Below are 19,261 nucleotides of genomic sequence, written 5' to 3'. Positions count from 1 at the left end.
ATATCTTGTAGCATATTATATAGCGTCAGAGATTTGCATGAACAAGTTAGATACTAATATTGGATATCATAATACTGCTGTAGGACACAGCTGTGGACATAAATTCCAACATCTAAAGTGTCCTTTAGTAAATCAATCAACTTAGTCTTGTGATGGATATATTTTCAATTGGTTGTTAATGCCTCTACAGGTTTTCTCGTGGTTCAGTGGAGACAACTCTTCCACCAAACAGGAGAATAAGAGCTGGCCGACTATCCTGTTCATTTGACGATCAAATAATGAATTTTGAGCAGGATGCCTCAATGCTACAAGATCATGTTCGTCAGGCACGGGGTAGGAAAAGGGCTGCAGAGGAAGCTTTTCATGATCTTAAAGCGAGACACAACAATGTCAAGGTCAAATATATGTTTGCATTCTGATTCTTGGGCTCATGAGTCGTGAAAAGTACTCTGATCTGCCCTTTTCTCGCATGATTTCTCTTCTAACTGTTCATTCATTTTATTGATAGTATGCATCTTTATTTTTTATTTTATTTTATTTTTCTGTTTTTGTGTTGGGATGCAATGGATGTTCTGCATGTGCTCAATTGCTCATTCTCAGATGAGAACTTGCATAAGGGGTGGTCGCACAGTGAAATTGTTAATATTAATAACATTTCATATTTTACAAGTTTGATCGTATATTATTTGGAAAATATATTAGTCTAAGTGGAATATCTACATGGCATTAGAAGTAGGTCAAGAAAACCTACAATCTAAGTGGGAAATCTACTGAAGTCAAATCCACTACTAGGGAGAGGGTACACAACTAGCATGCTAAGCTTGTTTGAATATAGCATGTTTTTGGCTGATCATGAGTAGGAATATTTGCTAGACATTGATGTGCTTCTTGTCATGACCATGAAGATTTTTTTTTGAAGAGCTTTCCGCTCCATGCATTCTGAAGTTACAAGTAGGATCAATAATATAATTATGCATGTACTGGAGTTTCCAGGCTTTGGTTGTGTTAATCTAACCCTTTGTTTTTCGTAAGAGCATAATCTCATTTACAGTTTGTGGATGATACCGTGGTGTTTTTTGGGTAGGGGTGGGGGAGTAGTTGAGATACCTTCGGGGTTTGTTGTGTTGCTTTGAGGCGGTATCTGGTTTGAGAGTGAATATGTTTAAGAACACAATTTTTGGGGTTGGCTGTTTGGAGGTTGATAGTTTGGCCTCCTTCATTGGGTGCACTACGGGGGTTCTACCGTCTAAATATTTAGGACTCCCTTTGGGCAGGGAGTATAGATCTAGAGCCAGTTGGAACCCTATTATTGAGAGTTTTAGTAAGAAACTTGCTAGATGGGAAGAGTGTGTTTTGTCCAAGGGGGTCGGGTTATTTTGATCAAGAGTACCTTGTCTAGTTTACCAGTGTATTATGTGTCCCTTTTTCGTTTACCCATGAGTGTTGCTCACCGTATCGAGTCGATTACTACAAACTTTTTGTAGGCCTGAGGATAGGCATAGATAGCATTTTGTGGGGTGGAATAGACTATGCCTATCTAAGCAAGATGGGGGTTTGGCCCTTCCTATGCTTCTTGGATTCAACCTAGCTTTACTAGGTAAGTGGCTGCGGCGGGAGGAAAGAAAGAGTTTGTGGAGGAAGGTTATTTCATCCAGGTTTGGCGAGGATTGTGTAAGTAGGGCTAGTGGCCTTGTGACCATTCCATATCGATGTGGGGTTTGGAAAGGCATTTCCAAAGTGTTTGAGGCTTTCCAAAGGAACATTAGATTCTGTTTGGGGGATGTTGAGAGTTTTAGGTTTTGGGAGGACACATGTTAGATAGATGAGAGGCCTCTTTTTCTGTCTTTCCCTTCGATTATATATATGCTTTATCAAACTTCAAGAATTGCTCAATTTGCGTCTTCATGCGAGTAGATAATGGCCGTATTGCATGGTATTTAGGTATTGATACAGAACTCTCAGACCGAGACAGAGTGAGCATGGCTCCACTCACATACAAACTAGACTCTTTTCCTTTTGTGAGACCTGACAAATATAAACACCTTTGGTCTATTACCAAAAATGAGAGATTAGCCTCTCACTTTTCGCTCCTCCTCCTTTTCCTAGACCATTATTTTTCTTTCCCCAACCATTTTATTTGGGGTTCTAAGGTTGTTTTCTTTGTTTGGTGTGCTTCTTTGGGTCATGTATTAACTATTGATAACCTTTGAAAGATACGCTTCAAGGAAGCTTTGATCAATTTATGCCCTTTATGTTTGTCTGATGGTGAATCTGTGAACCATACCCTTATTTGGTATCCTTTCTCTTGGACGGTATGGAGTGCTTTTATTCAAATGTCAGGGGTGCAATGGGTGTGTCTGGGTTTAGTGAAGTTGCTTCTAGCCTCTTGGAATGTACTCACTCACGAAAGGGGAGGAAAATCTGGAGTATGGTTCCTTTTGCCATCTTGTGGGGACTATGGTTGGAGCAAAACAAGAGACACTTTGAGGGAGGCGAGGCATTTTCGTAGGAGGTCATTGTGGTCATAAATGGTTTTTTTTTTTTTTTTTTTTAAAGTGGAAATTTTATTGATACTGATAACGAATTTTACAAATGATTAGGACAAGTGTGCAACAAGCTGCACCGCAAGTCCTTTATGAATAACAAATCCTATCATTCTAAAAACAAACTCGTTAGAATCAGCTGTCATAACGTTACTGTCAATAACTTTTTGAAGTCTCTTGAGGAGCTCAACAGATTGTTGTTCTAAAAAACCGAAAGTACCGAAACTAAACGGAATGAAATAATGCATTAGCCTTGCAAGCTTCCTCAAACGTCTCCATCTTTCCTGTCGCTGCTCTCTTAGCTGCTTCTCCCACCTCAAAGCCACCATTCCCCAACCCTACCAATGGAGAGACTCCAGTTACATCAACACATGCATGTTTTCCCTCAGACCAACTGTAAATCAAGACATCCGGAGGCCAAAGTGTCGATCTGCCCTAATTCGGATCAGTGAAAAAGTTAACAATAGTTTCTTTCTTCACTCGTACTCCATCCTTCCAAAATGCATCACACATCATGTCGGTATTTAAAACCCGGAAAATGTCGACAATGTGTTGCATTCCATTTGAGCATTTTGTGTGTAGATGGGAATCATTCGTGTTTAGATTCTGAGGGTTTTGTGGAGAAAACTTCCGGTGGTAGGTTTCAAGATGTGGCACCTATGGAACGATCCTCTATGTTTTTTAGTTTTTATTTTTGTTACTTGTAGTTGTTGGATATCTCATCCTTCTTGTAATTGTTTTTCAATTATCAATATATATTATCAATATATATCCTATTTTATCAATCAAAATAAAACAAGAGCACAGTCTCATTAAGTCTTGGTCATGCCATTGTTGAATTCAATTAGTTGTTTATTAACCCTTAAATAGTATCATTAATACTTTTTGTTTTTTGTTCTCCTTGAAGTTGTTATACTGATTTAGAGTGTTGATAGACATTAAAAAAATGTATGAATATGCTTTGTTATCTCAACTTATCAAGTCCAGGGTCTCAATCTGACTGTCACACTGTACTGTCGTAGTAACAAGCCTGTGGTATTGAGTAAATTTCCATGACACATACTTGTTTACTGACATCTAGTTTTTGTAACTTAATGCTTTTCTGTTGGTCTCTGCTAGAAACGACGTGAATGTGCAGAGAAGGATTTGATTGGTAAGCAGCTAACACTGCAAGATTTGAAGAACTCATGGTCTGCTGAAGCTAGTGTATCTTCTGCATCAAATGTGGATGAGCTCTGTCAAGAGATATCAGTTCGTTCTCAAACATTTCACCATATTACCAATTTACTTCATGTTTTTTTCCTTTTAGGTAGTAGGTATTTTTCTGTTACTTTTCTCATTTATGTTTCATTTGGTAACCTTCTGTAGAAAATTCAAGATGAAATACAAGAAAAGGAAAGCCACTTAGCAAGTTTCAGAGTTGTAATTGCTGAAGCAGAAGCAAAGGCCAAAGATTTGAAAGTATCATTTGAGAAACTTTGCGGTATGAATGTCATGGTTTCTTTGTGCAATTTCTGTAGTTTCGCTCTTCAACTTAAGTGAGCATGTCAGCTATAGGTTCTTAATTTGCCCACAATTGAATGTGCAGAGTCAACAAAAGTTGATATTGATGCCTTTGAGGAAGCAGAACAAGAGTTAACCGTAACTGAAGATGCTTTCGTGGAAGCAGAAAAGGTGTAGTACTGAGTCATGCTGATTTCTGTAATTGTAATCTACTAGCTTATGTTGTGTTTCTTATGTTGTATAAAACTTCCGTTTCAGGGCAAGTCTCATTATGAACAAGTCATGCAAGAAAAGGTTGTTCCTGCGATTAAAAAAGCAGAAACACAATTGCAGAAGCTTCAAGTCGATCGTCAAGTATGTATTATGCTGCATTTTTCTATAAACCCTATGAACAACTTCCTTACTTAGGCACTCAAAGAAGATTAAGGTTCAGATAGGTGATTTCTTGCCTATATGATATAAATAAGCAATAAGACGGGCTTCTGTTAATTTCTTTCTAATGTTGTTATTTGAACGTATTTCACTGAGCCTTCTTAGTTGGTAGAGTTATGCATTTGTAAATCCCACAGTCAAAATCAAAATTATAAACCTAACATTTGCAATCTATGTTGCACGGATGTAGACGCAGACATAGACGCGACGACTAGGTTATATCTCAAAAAATTAGGACGCGGTCTGGCGGTAAAAGACGCGGAAATTAATTAATAATTGTAATTTTATTTTGGGTAAATTAGCGATTTCCCCCTGTTTTGAAGATTGGTTTTGCGATACCCCCTATATAATAATTTAATTTGGATTACCCCCCACATTCTAACTTCCCGTCAGTCAAATTGACACATTCATCCGACACAGTGACGTGGTGGATCATGATATATGACATGTATCACCCTCTTACACAATGATACATGACATGTATCACGATGATACATGACGTGTAGCATGATGATACAAGACATGTATCATTTGCCTGAAATCTTGACCACAGTCAACAAAGTCAACTAACTGTTTGACTGACGGGAAGTTAGAATGTGGGGGATAATCTGAATTAAATTATTTTGTGGGGGTTATTGCAAAACCAATCTTCAAAATAGGGGGCAATCGCTAATTTACCCTTTTATTTTATATGAATTAAACATTATAAATTAATTTAAATGTACCATAATTTTCAAATTCAAACTATTTTAGATAAACAACCACAAGATTAAGTTGCATATTTCTTATTCAAACTTTAAAGCCATGTCATAATTCTTAGCAAAACAAGAATCGAAAAAAATTGAGTTTTTTTAACATTATTTTACTTTATTTTTTTCATTTTGAGTCAAATATCCGCGTCTTGACCCGCGTCTGGTTTAGTTGACCACGTCCTGACCATGTTGTCCGACGCGGATGCAACCCATAAAGAGTTGCGTCCGTGTTTCATAGTCTGCAATATATCAATCAACATATGTTGCAGAATTTGAAAGTTTTCATCTTTGATTAAATAATTTATGCAGATGCATCTCCCTTTGCCTCGACCCTAGAGTATATGCTACCAGCCTACAAGATATACTTGTTTACTACTACTGAAATAGTAGAAATAGTAATGATTTTATAAAAATTAAGGTGGAAAATAGGGTCGACTATTCAAGTGATTAGTTTCGCGAGAGTTCTATGATCATAAATGTGTGGCGAACAGGATTTTAACATTTAGGAGTTTCAGTATGCCTTAGGCATCATCAAATCTTTAATGCCTGAATACGGACACACTCACACCGATATTGACACTCGTGCTTTAATTTTATAATATTGAGAAGTACGGGTTTGACCATCTTATTTTATTTTATTTTATTTTGTATATTGTAGTTTTTATTTTTGAGTGTTAGAACTTTATTCCCTAATCCCTCAATATTCTTTTTCCCCGGTGAAGGTGGGAATCAAACCCAAGACCTTGATTCCAACCTCCCAAGTCTTGTCCAATAGGCCACTGGACACCTAGGGCTATGTTATAGTACTATTATATATGTTTTAGAAAAGTTTATTTTTACCGAGTATTAATAATTTCAGGTGCACAAGTATGTGATGCAATTAGGTTTGTCTCTAAGTTATATTGACACAGGTACGAAGTGTCTGACACAGCAAATTACTAGAAGTTGAGGTATATCACACACAATATGTGCGCGTGTCATTCTCGATATGGATATGTAGGCACGTGTCTGACGCAGATTGCGTGACATGGATTTTTTTTAAAAATATGGCGTGTCCATATAAGTATATAATATAGGTTTGAATGTATTGTATGTGCTTGAAGCTGTTAGGCCAACCCATTCCATAACAAAAAGAGTTAAAGGGACCTATTTAGGGTGTTTTTTATTATTAACACCTAGCGGTTTTGTATGATAGTAGCTATAGTAGTTATTTGTCATTTTTTATTTTATTTTAAAACAAATGCCACTCCATTGTTTATGGCAGTGTTATCAAAGTCGTACGATTCTCGACTTGAATCGAGAGAATCGTACGACTCGAGTCGAGTCGTAATAAAAAAGATCAGAATCGTACCAGTAAATCGTGAATGACAGAATCACAAAATCGTAGGAATCGTAAATAATAGCGATTCCTTCGATTCAAAAAACAGCAACAGGTACGTACAGATCAAGAACAGAAGAAAAAAGAAAAGAAGAAATATAAAGAAATCAGAGAACTTACAGGTAAGTTTTCTACTTCTTCTTCTCTTCTATTCTCCTTTCTTTTCTTCTTTTTTCCATCTGAACTCAATTTTTTTTGTTTTGTTGAGGAAAGCCACGAAGGGTATTATATTGGCTATATGGACCTGGTTAGGTCCAACTGTCCAACCCAACATAAATATAACTTTAGCCCATATCTATTTCGAAAATTAGACCAATTTCAACGAAATTTCAGTCTTTTTTCAGAAATTTTGACCATTATGCCTCCAATTTCAACGAAATTTCAGTCTTTTTAGAGTATTAGACCAATTTCAACGAAATTTCAGTCTTTTTTCAGAAATTTTGACTATTATACCTCCAATTTCAACGAAATTTCAGTATTTTTAGAGTGTGGAAAGGAGATTTGGGGATTTCTCTTAGGGTTTCTACTTTCTTATACTCCAAAGCTTTCAACATTTCTCTTAAAATGGATACGATTTATTTTCTATATAATGTGGCTTGAATCTTACGATTTACGACTCAATACGATTTACGATTCGGTAAAAATGGAAAACGATTCCCGTTTCGATTCAGGAGTTGACAACATTGGTTTATGGGTGTGAAATTGGTTGATTTCATGTGTATTTGGGATGGGCTAGTGAGATGAACGAGCTTTTGTAATTGCCTAATTGGGGTTTTGGAGAGGTTGAGTGTGGTCGAGTAGCTCCTTTGTACTTAGACCCTTGAACATTGTAACATTTATTATCTTTCTAGGAATACAAAGTGAATTTCGCGGATCAAAATAAAAATAAAAATAGATGCTACTCCTTGAACCACCCGGCCATCTCTCCTACAAAATCTTATGATTGTATGACCCAAAAACCAAGTGATGATAATAAATAATTTGGATTACCTGCTTTCTTGTGGAGTTTTGTTTGTATTGAAGGATATGGAGTGGAGGTGTCCAAGAAGTATCCTAGAAGTATTAATCCAATAGATACAAGCACATTGGCAATATTGAATTATTCATGTATCATGGCTTCAAGTAATCAACATACTGATGGCCAATGACTTGGACAGTTTTTATTTTAGAGTATAAAAAAATTTGGTAATGTTTTGGCTGAGAGGATTCAGTGGATAAGGGCTTTGGAGGAGTGGAACAACAGTGGATTGGTGGTCTAAAGAGAAAGTGGGGAAATTAAGGGAAGACTAAGTCTGAAGTTGTAGAGGGTTGGCTCTAGATACCATCTATTTAACGTACAAGTGGCTTCTTTAATACCATTGTATTCAAGCCAATACTGAAGAGGAGAAGATGAACCAAGGATGAAGAAAGTATAAAAAATGCCAAAGGTGGTTGTTCTTTTGTACCATCTAAAAAAAGAAAAAAATAAATTAGGTATTAATTAACTTTAGCGCGTAATCAAAGATTCTTTAAGTGGTAGTAGGAAGTGCGACTCAAACATAACATAACACAAGAATGGGGTAGTGAGAAACGGTCTATTTTAACTCATGAAACAGTGTGAACTGAAACAGTGAGACATTTGTGAAATCAAAATAGCTAAGAAGTGAGAAATTTTTTAGACTTTTAGAGAGAAGAATTCTTGGATTGGAAAAGTCCTCTTAATAACTAATGTAGATTAACAATTGGCGGAAGCAACAATTAATTAAAATCCACACTTTATAGAAAATATTCAAGGACCCTAAAGGTTGTTTTTTTTTTTATTTCTAATCTCTCTTAAACTCTTAAACATCAACTCTCTCCAAACCCTAAATTACAAGCCCTTATTTATACTAATTGACAACAAAACAAACCAATGAAAATATGCCACATGGCAAATAACTAAATAAAATAAACTAACTAAAAAGGGCCCGTCTAATGCAACCCATGGGCTTGACTTGAACACTATGTCTACATCATTCTCCCCAGCTTGAAGAAACACGTCCTCGAGTTTTGAGTTGTGACGTATATGTCAATAACTCTTGTGTTTGCAGTTGGATGGTGTGGTTATTGTTTACCTGAGATCGGAGTGAGTTGATTGAGTTTATACTTTAGAATTGAATGGTGGTGGAAATTGATATGTTGGTAGATATGAAGATTTGTTGTTCATGTCATGTAAAAAGTTTTTTGGTCCTATAATCTTGTTATTTTATTTGATGTTTATGAATTTATGGGCAGTTTCAATCGAGTTGATTTTTCTCCACCTTTTACTTCAAATTGATGTCTGATCAAATGTTGTGTTACATTGTCATTTTTACTGATGAGTAAGTCCTCATGCATGTAAAGCCAAATGGTTGGTAGCACATATCTCGTTTTGAATTGCATGGGCATTATGGAAGAGGAGAAGTTTGAGGAGTTTGGGCATAAGGAGAATGATACAGAAGATAGCAGTGGATGTCAAGGAGTTAATGTCCTATTTTCCCTTGTGCTCAAGTTATTTATTGATTTGATGTGTAATTTGTGATACTCTTGGAACTTGAGGGGTAGCTAGATAATGGTCTAGTAGCATCTTGCTACATAGGATCAATTTTTGTGCCTTATAATGTGGTTTAACTTTATTTGAATGATATATATTTAACTCTATTGACAAAAAAACATAAATAAATTTCCATTGACAAGTATGTGCGTTTCCCCTAGATGGATACATCCAAAGAATTCATCTAGACAAGAAAGATTATTCATAGATCACCATCCTTGAGTTGAACGCTCTGCCCTATTGTAAGATGTTTAGGGGTGCGAAGTTTGTGGGTTTTATGTGCAATTGCTTGGCTTCCACCATCAATTATCATGGATGCCTTCGTTCTGGGTCCGTTCCCTAGCAAAGCAGAATGGTTGGTTTGTAGATCAGCTTTCAGTCGCTAATTTGTTGACACTACAGAAGGAAGGAAACTTGACTATCTTTGGTTAGGGGAAAATAGTAGAGTATCTCTTTGATTGAAATTTGCTAGTTCATTGTTTAGAGGTGCAAAATTTGTAGGTTTTATGTGCAGCTGGGGCTTGTAAGATGTGTACACTATTGTAACTTGGTGTTTTGGGTGAGCTTGAGAGAAGTAGAGCAGCTTCTTGCTACTTGGATCCTTCCCCATTGCGATCCCTGTAATCATTATCATATCATTAATACATAGTAACTTTAATGATCAAATCTTGGTTGTGGTGCTGAGGCTTTGACCTCTCTCTCTTTTTTTTAGCTTTTCTTGGTTCAATTTTATTTTAATGTATTTATTATTATTATTTTTTCCTTTTTTGTGTTGGGTCTTTTGCGGGTAATTAGGTGGGGCTACATGGGTGCACCAGGTCTTTTGTTGGTCCTTAAACAGCAAGCCATTATTGCTCTTGGTATTGATGTTATAGTTTCATTATATAAATTTATTACCTATTAGGCTATTATTGATAGAGGAAAAAAGTATGCAGTGGTTTTACTGATCGAAAAATGAAAATGACTTTCTGTCTTGCCCTATAGTAAGATGTCGTTCAGGTTCTTTTTCATTGACGTTTATTTTAGTTTTATTTAATCAGATTTTAAGTTCCTTTTAGTGCTACATGACAGAATTATGAGAAAGTAGGAGTTTAGTTGGGGAAGACGATTTATATGTCTAAAAGGTAAAATGGGCAATTCTATTTTCCTTGGAAGTAATGTCTACGAGGGAATAAAAAAAAATGCTACAAATGGAGATTTTAGTTAGTATCAATTAATCCACTGTCCACAATAGTCTTCATATAAAAGCTACACAGTCATGTACTTCTCTGATAGACTGATATTCATCCAACTCGTGTGAAAGTTATATGCTCTGTAGAACTCTTTTATGAGGCGAGGTAAAAGATGCAAAACACCATTGTCACATCATAAAATAAGTTTAGTACAGGAATAAGTTCATTACCCTTGTCACAAATATATTTCTCCGAGGTTACTCCTTTATCGCAACTTATATTGTCCTTTGGGTGTAGCTGTGTTGTGTCTAATTTTGGTATGTGTTAATGAAACTGCAGGAGAACTGCAAGAAGGCATCTATTATTTGTTCTGAGAGTGAAGTTGAAACTCTAGGAGGCTGCACAGGGAGTACTCCTGAGCAACTTACTGCCCAGATAAACAGACTAAAACAGAGGCTTCAGCAGGAGAGCCGTAGGTAAGTATCCTGAGCCTAAATTATCCAGTACTATTTTTCAAATTAGTAGGTTCCATTGCCTTACCGCACATAATGAATGGGGCCGTGGTGGAGCAGCTATTTTTACATTTTGGTATGCAAACCCTTCTTTGTTCTAGAGATCATGCAATAACTTTAACAGCACAAACAAACAGATAATTTAGAATATAAACACGCGGTGCTCACCACATCATAAGACGAAGTACATGTCTTACCTGAGTGAGCTATTTCATCCAAGTCACAAGCCGTAAGATGAAATAAATTTGGATTACTACATTTGAAAGGGAGGGTGGGCTCCACTGACTTTCCATGTTAGGTAGATGGCCGAAGATTCAAGTTGATGAACTCTCTTTGCAGGCATGCTGATTCTATTGATGACCTCCGAGAATTGTATGAGAAAAAATATTGCAAAATCATACGAAAACAGAAAACATATAAAGCTTTCCGTGAGAAATTGGAGGTAAGCTTTTACTATTTTCCCTTTTGACAAAAATGTTGTTCATATGTTTCCTTCATTTTTTATTCGATGATTTGAATTTTGAATTATGGTTTCTCTTTTTAACCAATTGGTGTTTGGCTTTATTGAGGACAATTGATAAGATAGTGATTAAGTTGTGCATAGTGGTGATGTTAATAATTACGATGGTTGGGTTTTACAATTCCAAATGAAGCATGTAATCAAAAGATGCCTCTTTGATAGTATCCCTAATTTCTATTGGTTCTTACTTTATTTTAGTATAATGGTGCAATTTTTGTTGTAGGTATGCCAAAACGCCTTAGCTTTGCGTTTGAGCAAATTGCAAAGAAATGCAACCTATTTGAGGCGTCAGTTAACTTGGCAGTATGTACTCCAAATTTTGAATAAAGAATTTAGAACTAATGTCACTTGCATGGATTATTTACTTTCGGCCTATCGTGGTTATTTTTTTTGGGGTAGTGTGTGGGTGACACATACTTATATATATATATGTTCCCTGATTTTGATTTAAGCATTATATTTGTTATAGGTTTAATGGCCATCTGGGAAAGAAAGGAATCAGTGGACACACTAAAGTCAACTATGAACACAGGACTCTATCAGTGGAGGTAAATTTACCTTTTTCCCATTTGGAAGTACTCTATTGGAAAAGAAGACTTGTTCGTTCAATTATTTCCCTTTGTTGGTAAAGGTAACTATAGGAGATGGCTATGAAGCACTGACACATGACACGGATACGACACGACACGGACACGGACACGTCATAATTCAAAATAGTAGGACACGGATACGTCACAGACACGTTAAAAAATTATATATATATATATATACAATCATTCTCTAAAAAGTAGCTACTTAAGTTAACTTAAAATAAGTACGTAGGTAAAACTTTACTTAGAAAATGAATTCAACTCTAATGTTTTGTGGATATGATATACTCACTATAAATATCATCTCTATAAAATTTCAGCTCATTTGGAAACTTCCAACTTTGACAAAAAATTATTGCAAAAACTCGACATTTCTGGACCGTTAGATTTATATTTAAAGATGAGGTTTCCACAAATGTGCGGTAAGGTTTATCAAGACATTGATTTATCAAGATATTTGAACATGTCTAACCTTGTCAAAAGTTGTGTTTAAGTTCAATATTTATCTAACGGTCTACAATTTTAGCACTCTTTTTAATAAAGCTAGACATATCCAATTGAAACGAGTTTTGGTGGAGATTCTATCCAAGATAGGAAGATCTTCTCTACAAAAAATCAGCCCTTAGTTTAATGTACAAATTCACTTTTAGGTTTTGGATGTCAAGATAAGCTATCAAAATAAGCTGTCAAGGTAGCCAACCCCATACATATATATAATTGAAATTTAACATTCTCCACCAAATTTTAATCAAAATATGAACACTAGTTTTGAACATGTCTAACTGTAAAAGATTAAACAACATACATGTCCAATAATGCAAGCTAACGCCAATGAAATAAATAACAATTACAGAAGATTTGTAACAAATATATATATAAAAGACTTGACAATCATCAAGTGCAGTCATGCATTGTGCCTCATTTTTCTATTTCTTATTTCAAGAGTGAAAGAAAACCCCTACCAAGTCGTGTCTTTTGTTAGGTATTTTAATCACTTTTAAAAAAATAAGAATAAAATGTAGAAGTGTCCTCTGTGTGTCCACGGAGTGTCAAAAATTCTAAAAGTTAATTAATAAATTCGACACTCCAAATCGAGTATCGGAGGCGTGTCGGGGAGTGTCGGTGTCTGACACGAATACGTTGCCCCTAGATGAGTGTCTGTGCTTCATAGGGAGATGGTACGACTTAAAACATGGTCATACTCCCATTGTAAACGCCCCTCATCCCTTGAAAAAAAAAATGATTCTATGCATTATAGGAGGCTAATCAGTTTTTAAAATCATTTTTTGTCAACTATATTGGTTTCCTTTTTATCAATTTGCCATCCCGAAGTGTCCCTGTGTGTCTACGGAGTGTCAAAAATTCTAAAAGTTAATTAATAAATTCGACACTCCAAATCGAGTATCGGAGGCATGTCGGGGAGTGTCGGTGTCCGACACGAATACGTTGCCCCTAAATGAGTGTCTGTGCTTCATAGGGAGACTTAAAACATGGTCATACTCCCATTGTAAACGCCCCTCATCCCTTGAAAAAAAAAATGATTCTATGCATTATAGGAGGCTAATCAGTTTTTAAAATCATTTTTTGTCATCTATATTGGTTTCTTTTTTATCAATTTGCCATCCCCCCACAATTCTATTATAGTTAAGAGATCCATATGAATACTCTTAAAGATTATCAACATCTAGACTTCAAACAAATTAATGGTAAGTGGAGAGACCCTAGAACATTGCAAAGATTCACACATTCCATGTGAGACTAAAACAAACATCTCAACACGTGGTATTACTTGTGCTTAACGTGTGGACAACACACTTGGGTGACATGGAGTAAATGGGCGCTTTGGGCCAAACACAATAATCTGCTTTGATACCATCTTACTATTATGAGCATCCAACTTAAAACCAATTATTGATAAGTTGAGAGGCCCAAGACATTTATGCTAATACTGCAAGGCTTCACACATCCCATGTAAGACTAAACATCTCAACAACTAGGAATTTCTTAATTGAGGCAACAAGCGTTCCCTCTAGATGATGATTTGGTGATTTGGTTTATGTTTATTTTTCTTTTGTCCTTTTGAATCTCTCTTGTTTAGCCATCTTTATACACCTCCACAATTCGTTTGCCATGAAGTGATGCTATATGTGCAAAAGCTCTATAGTGTTCTCATTCTTCTAATATACAGGTAAAAATGCCACAAGATGCATCTAGCAGCATTGTTCGTGATACTAGAGGATTGTCAGGTTTTTCTTCATTTTTTATTTTCTATAGTTGGCATGAGATTAACTCGATTTTTGTAAAAGTGACATCTAGTAGTCTAGTACAAGAGGTTTTTGTACTTTGTTATTTGAATTTTGTTTGTGTTTGATTATTGTTAGGTGGGGAACGCTCTTTTTCCACGTTATGTTTTGCGTTAGCTCTTCATGAAATGACAGAGGCTCCATTCCGTGCAATGGATGAATTTGATGTTTTTATGGTAGGTGGCTCATAACACTGTTGTAATGTGGTTTCCATTTTGAATTGGATTGCCGCGTTTCTCATGGTATCACATTTATATTTTAGTAATTGGGTTTTTGTTTTTTGAACTCTATAGCCATTTTCTCATGAGTTCCATATTTGTTCAGGATGCGGTTAGCAGGAAGATAAGCTTGGACACTCTTGTGGATTTTGCTTTGGCACATGGTTCACAATGGATATTCATAACCCCCCATGATATCAGGTAATGATCCGTCTATATCTGCATGCTTCTATTGCCTATTTATGCCAAAAATTTATGGTTGTGTCCCTATAAAACAAAACAAATGGTGCCTTGGAATTTGGCTTTCTTCAAGCCAATTAATTCTTAGGCCACACAAGACCATGGTGCAAAGCATACGTATTAATATTAAACATGGTACGAAATACTGTTTTTTCTCTTAGTTTCGATGCAGCTGGTACTGCTGATATATCAACCTTAAATTCGCATTTGACAAGATGATATAGTATAGGTTTGAAGTATAACACAATACTTTATTCAAAATCCCACTATTTTGCACAATTTGTATTACAGCGATTTGCCAAGTTCTCCCGAGTTTCCTGATATTACCCTGAATTTCCCAAACTCACAACATATGACGGACTTCTGGATGGTTCAGGGATAATTAGCTCATCATTCTGAGCCTTTTAGGGTACTCTGGGGCAAGGCCCAATATTTTGATATCGGGAGATATATTGGACCCCCAAAAACCGATATATATTGGATATATCGATATATCGGTTGATATATATTTTTTGGTTGATTTGTCAAAAAAAAATTATATGTTGATATATCGTAAAATATCGATGATATAAACCAATATAAATCGGATATATTAATAAAAAATCGGTCAAAGATTGATCAAAGTCAACGAAGTCAATGATATATATCGGATATATCAATGGATATATATTGATATATAGGAAAATCCAATATATATCGGTTCAAAATTGTGTCAATATATCCATGTCGGGTACCCCAAATACCGATATATATTGCCGATATATCGGTTGATATTTTCGGCTCTGGTCTGGGGTATATGTAGCGCCGTTTCTCCTCAAAGTTATCGCGTTATAAATTGGGATGGTTCATGGCATGTGCTTATGATTAGTGTATCCAGTTTAGGAGCGGGGAATTTATGCCTGAGTGAGCATTTGCTTTTGTTTCATGGAGAGTTGCTCACTTGCTGAATAATTCAAAAGCTTCCAAAGCTTTGCAAGATAAGTTTTAGTGAAAAACCGCCAAGAAGTATAAGTATAGTATGGTATTAATGATTTAAAAAACACATCAGATCCTTGAGGCTCACCTGAGGGGTTTTGAGGCTTAAGCCTCATTTAAAAGTAGTAGAGAGAGAAAACGAGACTGTAAATTCAAGAAAAAATAGCTGTAAATTAAGGAAAATGAGAAACAGAATCCCATATTAATGAAATTACTATAGCATAAATAAAATGTAGTGAGGCTTAAGGTTTTACCTTTTTGCAGACGCATTATGCTCTATGTATGAGCACCTCAAAATAAGTCTAAATACATATCCACATAGATTGGCAAATAGCAATATACCATAGCAACTAGTAGAATAGAAAAACACAACTACTTCAGTGTAACTTGTTTGGATGCTCAAATCATAACCTATTAGGGACATTTTAGTCGTTAAAGAACTTATTAGGGTTTAACTTGTCAGAAGAATGGAAAAAATGGAATAAAAAAGTCAAAAAATGGTTCGGCTGAGATAAAATCTGATTGCCAGTGAGGTTCAGCCTCACTAATTCTCAAAGTGCTGCCTCATTGAGGCTGTAGCCTCACTTTACACATGTATAACTTTGTAAGGCTTAGTGCATTTTTTTAAACCCTGTACGGTGCAAAAATCTTGTAATCTCGTTGAATTCCCTCAAATTGTAAATTTTCTCATGTGTCCACTCTCGAGACATAAGGTTGTGTTAGCACATAATTAGATTGTGTCAGAGTTCTAAGGGACATGTCCAGAATGGATTTTAGGGCTGGGCCCGAGGGAAATGTCCCCACATTGCTTGCGGATGGTCCGTTGGGGTTTCAGGGCTGGAAGCCCATCCCTTAAAAGTTCATCTAGGTTTGCGTTAATAACAAAGTAAAATGTAACTTGGGAATGCTGGTGTAAAAGAACGGTCAGGAAAAAAAAGAAGGTTTTGTAAAGAAAAAAGGTTGAATAATAGATTATATAGTTTTGTAATTCATTTGAAGACTCTTATAGAGTGGGCTACAGGTTTTTTTTCTTATTAAACTTATCTTTACAAAAGATAAAGGATGAAAGTTGAGGTGAACTTTGTTTACCCTGATCACTCCTTGGATCTGCCACTGGGAGTATCATTCAACTCATGAAGTGTTCATATCCAGCTTGGTAAAGTGGGTGTATGTGCCTGTAAGTGGTTGACTGCCTGACTGGTTGTTCCCAAAATGGTTGTCTCTATTTTGGCTGTCTATAGGGGGTATCAACCCATAAATATCCCAAGTGCACTGGATTCTGTGACATACTAGCATATGCCAAAATAACCCGTGTTTTACTGGTTGTAACCTTATGAAAGCTATATACACCTGAGTAACTGAACTTCTGAAACATCCTACAAATTGTTTTAGTGGTTATCTGTACGACGCCTACGGAATGTGATTTGACTTCTTCATACTTATATTACTTTGGGAACAGTCAAGTGATGACCTTAATTTGATTTTTTAGAGTTTCTTCTATAATGCTGTATAGAAGTGTTCTCCTTTATTCTCATTGTACTATGTTTTAAATTTCAGCTAAAAAAATGTTTCTTATCAAGTATCACTAGTATCGCAAGGAAATTGTACCTCACTGTCATGATTACTTTGCCATGTCCTCTTTACTGGATTCTATAGAAACTCTTACATCCATGTGAACACTACAATATTTGTGGTGATTAAAGTTTAGTTAGTGTTGAGAGTCCATGAGATGAATCATTGGATGCTTAGCCTCAGATTTCTGTGCTCAGTTCATGCTTAGTGTGAACAGTTACTCGTTTTGGAGATGTTTTCGTTTTATCACCTTTCTAGGTAATGGTCTCCTATGATGCATATTGTTCTAATAACCCCTCCTTTGACACTTAATTGACCGTCTCATTGATCTGTCTTCTAAATTGATAAAAATAGCGAACATAGCATCCCTAATTTAAAGTTTTATTCCATCTTAAGGAGGACCTATTTCATTAGAGATTTACGGCTGCATTTTAGGGGTTTAAATAAATAAGGATTTTCCTTTCAAGCTGGACATATTGTCAGATTCATTTTGTACATCGTCACACTTATTCTCTTATTCTCGGGTGACTACTAATCTCTTTGACATTGAGAGTTCAGCGTTGTACTACTACTAGATAGCTTGCTAGTATCACCAAGAAAAAACTGTCATGTACACGGCCACACCCTATTTTGTACTGTGCAAAAATTATGTGTTTTAGTGCTTGGAGTTAGGACATACTCTTCTCGTTCTGGGGTGGCAGCTCAAAATGAATGATGACAGGCAAAACACCATAAATGTGTGGCTTTGAAAGTTCTGAGCTTTATTTTATTCTCTATTCTTGGCGTCCAACACAATTATTTTATTACTGAAGCTACTTAGAAAGCATGGAAATACATCAAAACAATTCCAGTTTGTGATGCAATCTTCTGCTTTTGTGATTGCGCTTGGCAAAAGATGCTGCGCAGAAGTCAACCGAGGAAAAATTTTCTTTTTGAACTATTTGTGCCCTAATTAAATGATGGAATATGCCCTTCATGCCATGACTGGAATGAAATTTATACATAGACGTGGCTGAATTTTGACATCTTCAAAGCCCAATTTTTAAATAATTGAACTTTACTGTGTAGCATGTATGACATTGTATTGCCATATGGAATATGGCTACTTACACTAATTTTAACTGGAAAAAAAAAATAGAAAAGAAAACTCGTATTTCATACTCATCCTTTGCTGTTATTGGTGCATGGGTACAGCATGGTCAAGCCAAGCACAAGAGTCAAAAAGCAGCAGATGGCAGCACCTCGCAGTTAGCTGTGTTCTGTTCGATTCCGTAATTTAATTACTTACTAATTTTACCGGCGAAGACTGTCTATTTGCACACAACGGAACTGGCTAGCTGGTTTTTGGACGGATATGCACTCTTTTTGTAAAATCATTTAATTTTGCAGGTGAAGCTCTAGTAGTTGCCATTTGCTCTTTTGTAAGTGTCAGTTTTTACTTTATGGTTATTTCTACCGAATTGTACAAATGCAAGTAATTTCTCAAAGCAGTTGTAGCACAGATAGCAGTAATCTGTTCTAATCTGGGGAGTGCACTCGAGGCTATTTATAATAGAAAATGTTGCAATGATATCCATGATTGCAAACAGATAATGATTTAAGCTGATGGTTTAAGAACTTGAGATGAAACATTGACAGCATTTTGATGCAGCAAACTGCAGAGTTTTAATCTGGAAAAACTTTGCAGCATGCTTGCCACTCGGTGCAATAAGACCGGTGGAGTGGGTTTAAGTTCTTTTTAACATTTAAGAAGAGAAATCCAGTTCCATCAATACGTAGCTACCACCAATTCGGAGCCACTTAAGAGTACCTTTTTGTTATGTCAGTCTAAAGCAGAACGCTGAAATTTGAATGAGAATCTGTCAGCTGTTCGTAGTATGTGCCTGAAATTACCGAAAATATAAAAAAGTTGCCCCAAAAGAAAGTAGTGTGCCTGAACCTAGTTATGTAGTTATGCTATTGTTTTTTAACAATTTTGTTGCCATGACAAAGTTTCAGCA

General features: G+C 35.9%; 1 protein-coding gene across 1 annotated transcript in view; it reads left to right on the top strand.

The window, feature by feature from the left end:
* The window catches only part of LOC147494562 (structural maintenance of chromosomes protein 6B-like), a 38,577-nt gene extending 19,746 nt beyond the window's left edge, over positions 1–18,831 (top strand). Inside the window, exons 16-28 of the mRNA XM_086569011.1 lie at positions 191–395; positions 3,663–3,794; positions 3,912–4,026; positions 4,132–4,217; positions 4,305–4,400; positions 10,671–10,807; positions 11,183–11,285; positions 11,587–11,666; positions 11,833–11,911; positions 14,142–14,199; positions 14,335–14,432; positions 14,581–14,675; positions 18,456–18,831. Of these exons, the coding sequence (XP_086425137.1) occupies positions 191–395; positions 3,663–3,794; positions 3,912–4,026; positions 4,132–4,217; positions 4,305–4,400; positions 10,671–10,807; positions 11,183–11,285; positions 11,587–11,666; positions 11,833–11,911; positions 14,142–14,199; positions 14,335–14,432; positions 14,581–14,675; positions 18,456–18,513 (1,342 nt within the window). The 3' untranslated portion in view covers positions 18,514–18,831. The remainder of the gene's footprint in view (positions 1–190; positions 396–3,662; positions 3,795–3,911; positions 4,027–4,131; positions 4,218–4,304; positions 4,401–10,670; positions 10,808–11,182; positions 11,286–11,586; positions 11,667–11,832; positions 11,912–14,141; positions 14,200–14,334; positions 14,433–14,580; positions 14,676–18,455) is intronic.
* The last annotated feature ends 430 nt before the right edge of the window (positions 18,832–19,261 follow it).

This window comes from Coptis chinensis, chromosome 6 (genome assembly GCF_015680905.1).
Source record: "Coptis chinensis isolate HL-2020 chromosome 6, ASM1568090v1, whole genome shotgun sequence".
Taxonomy (NCBI): Eukaryota; Viridiplantae; Streptophyta; class Magnoliopsida; order Ranunculales; family Ranunculaceae; genus Coptis; species Coptis chinensis.
Note: the sequence above shows the minus strand (reverse complement) of the source record. Positions and strands in the feature narration are given on the sequence as shown.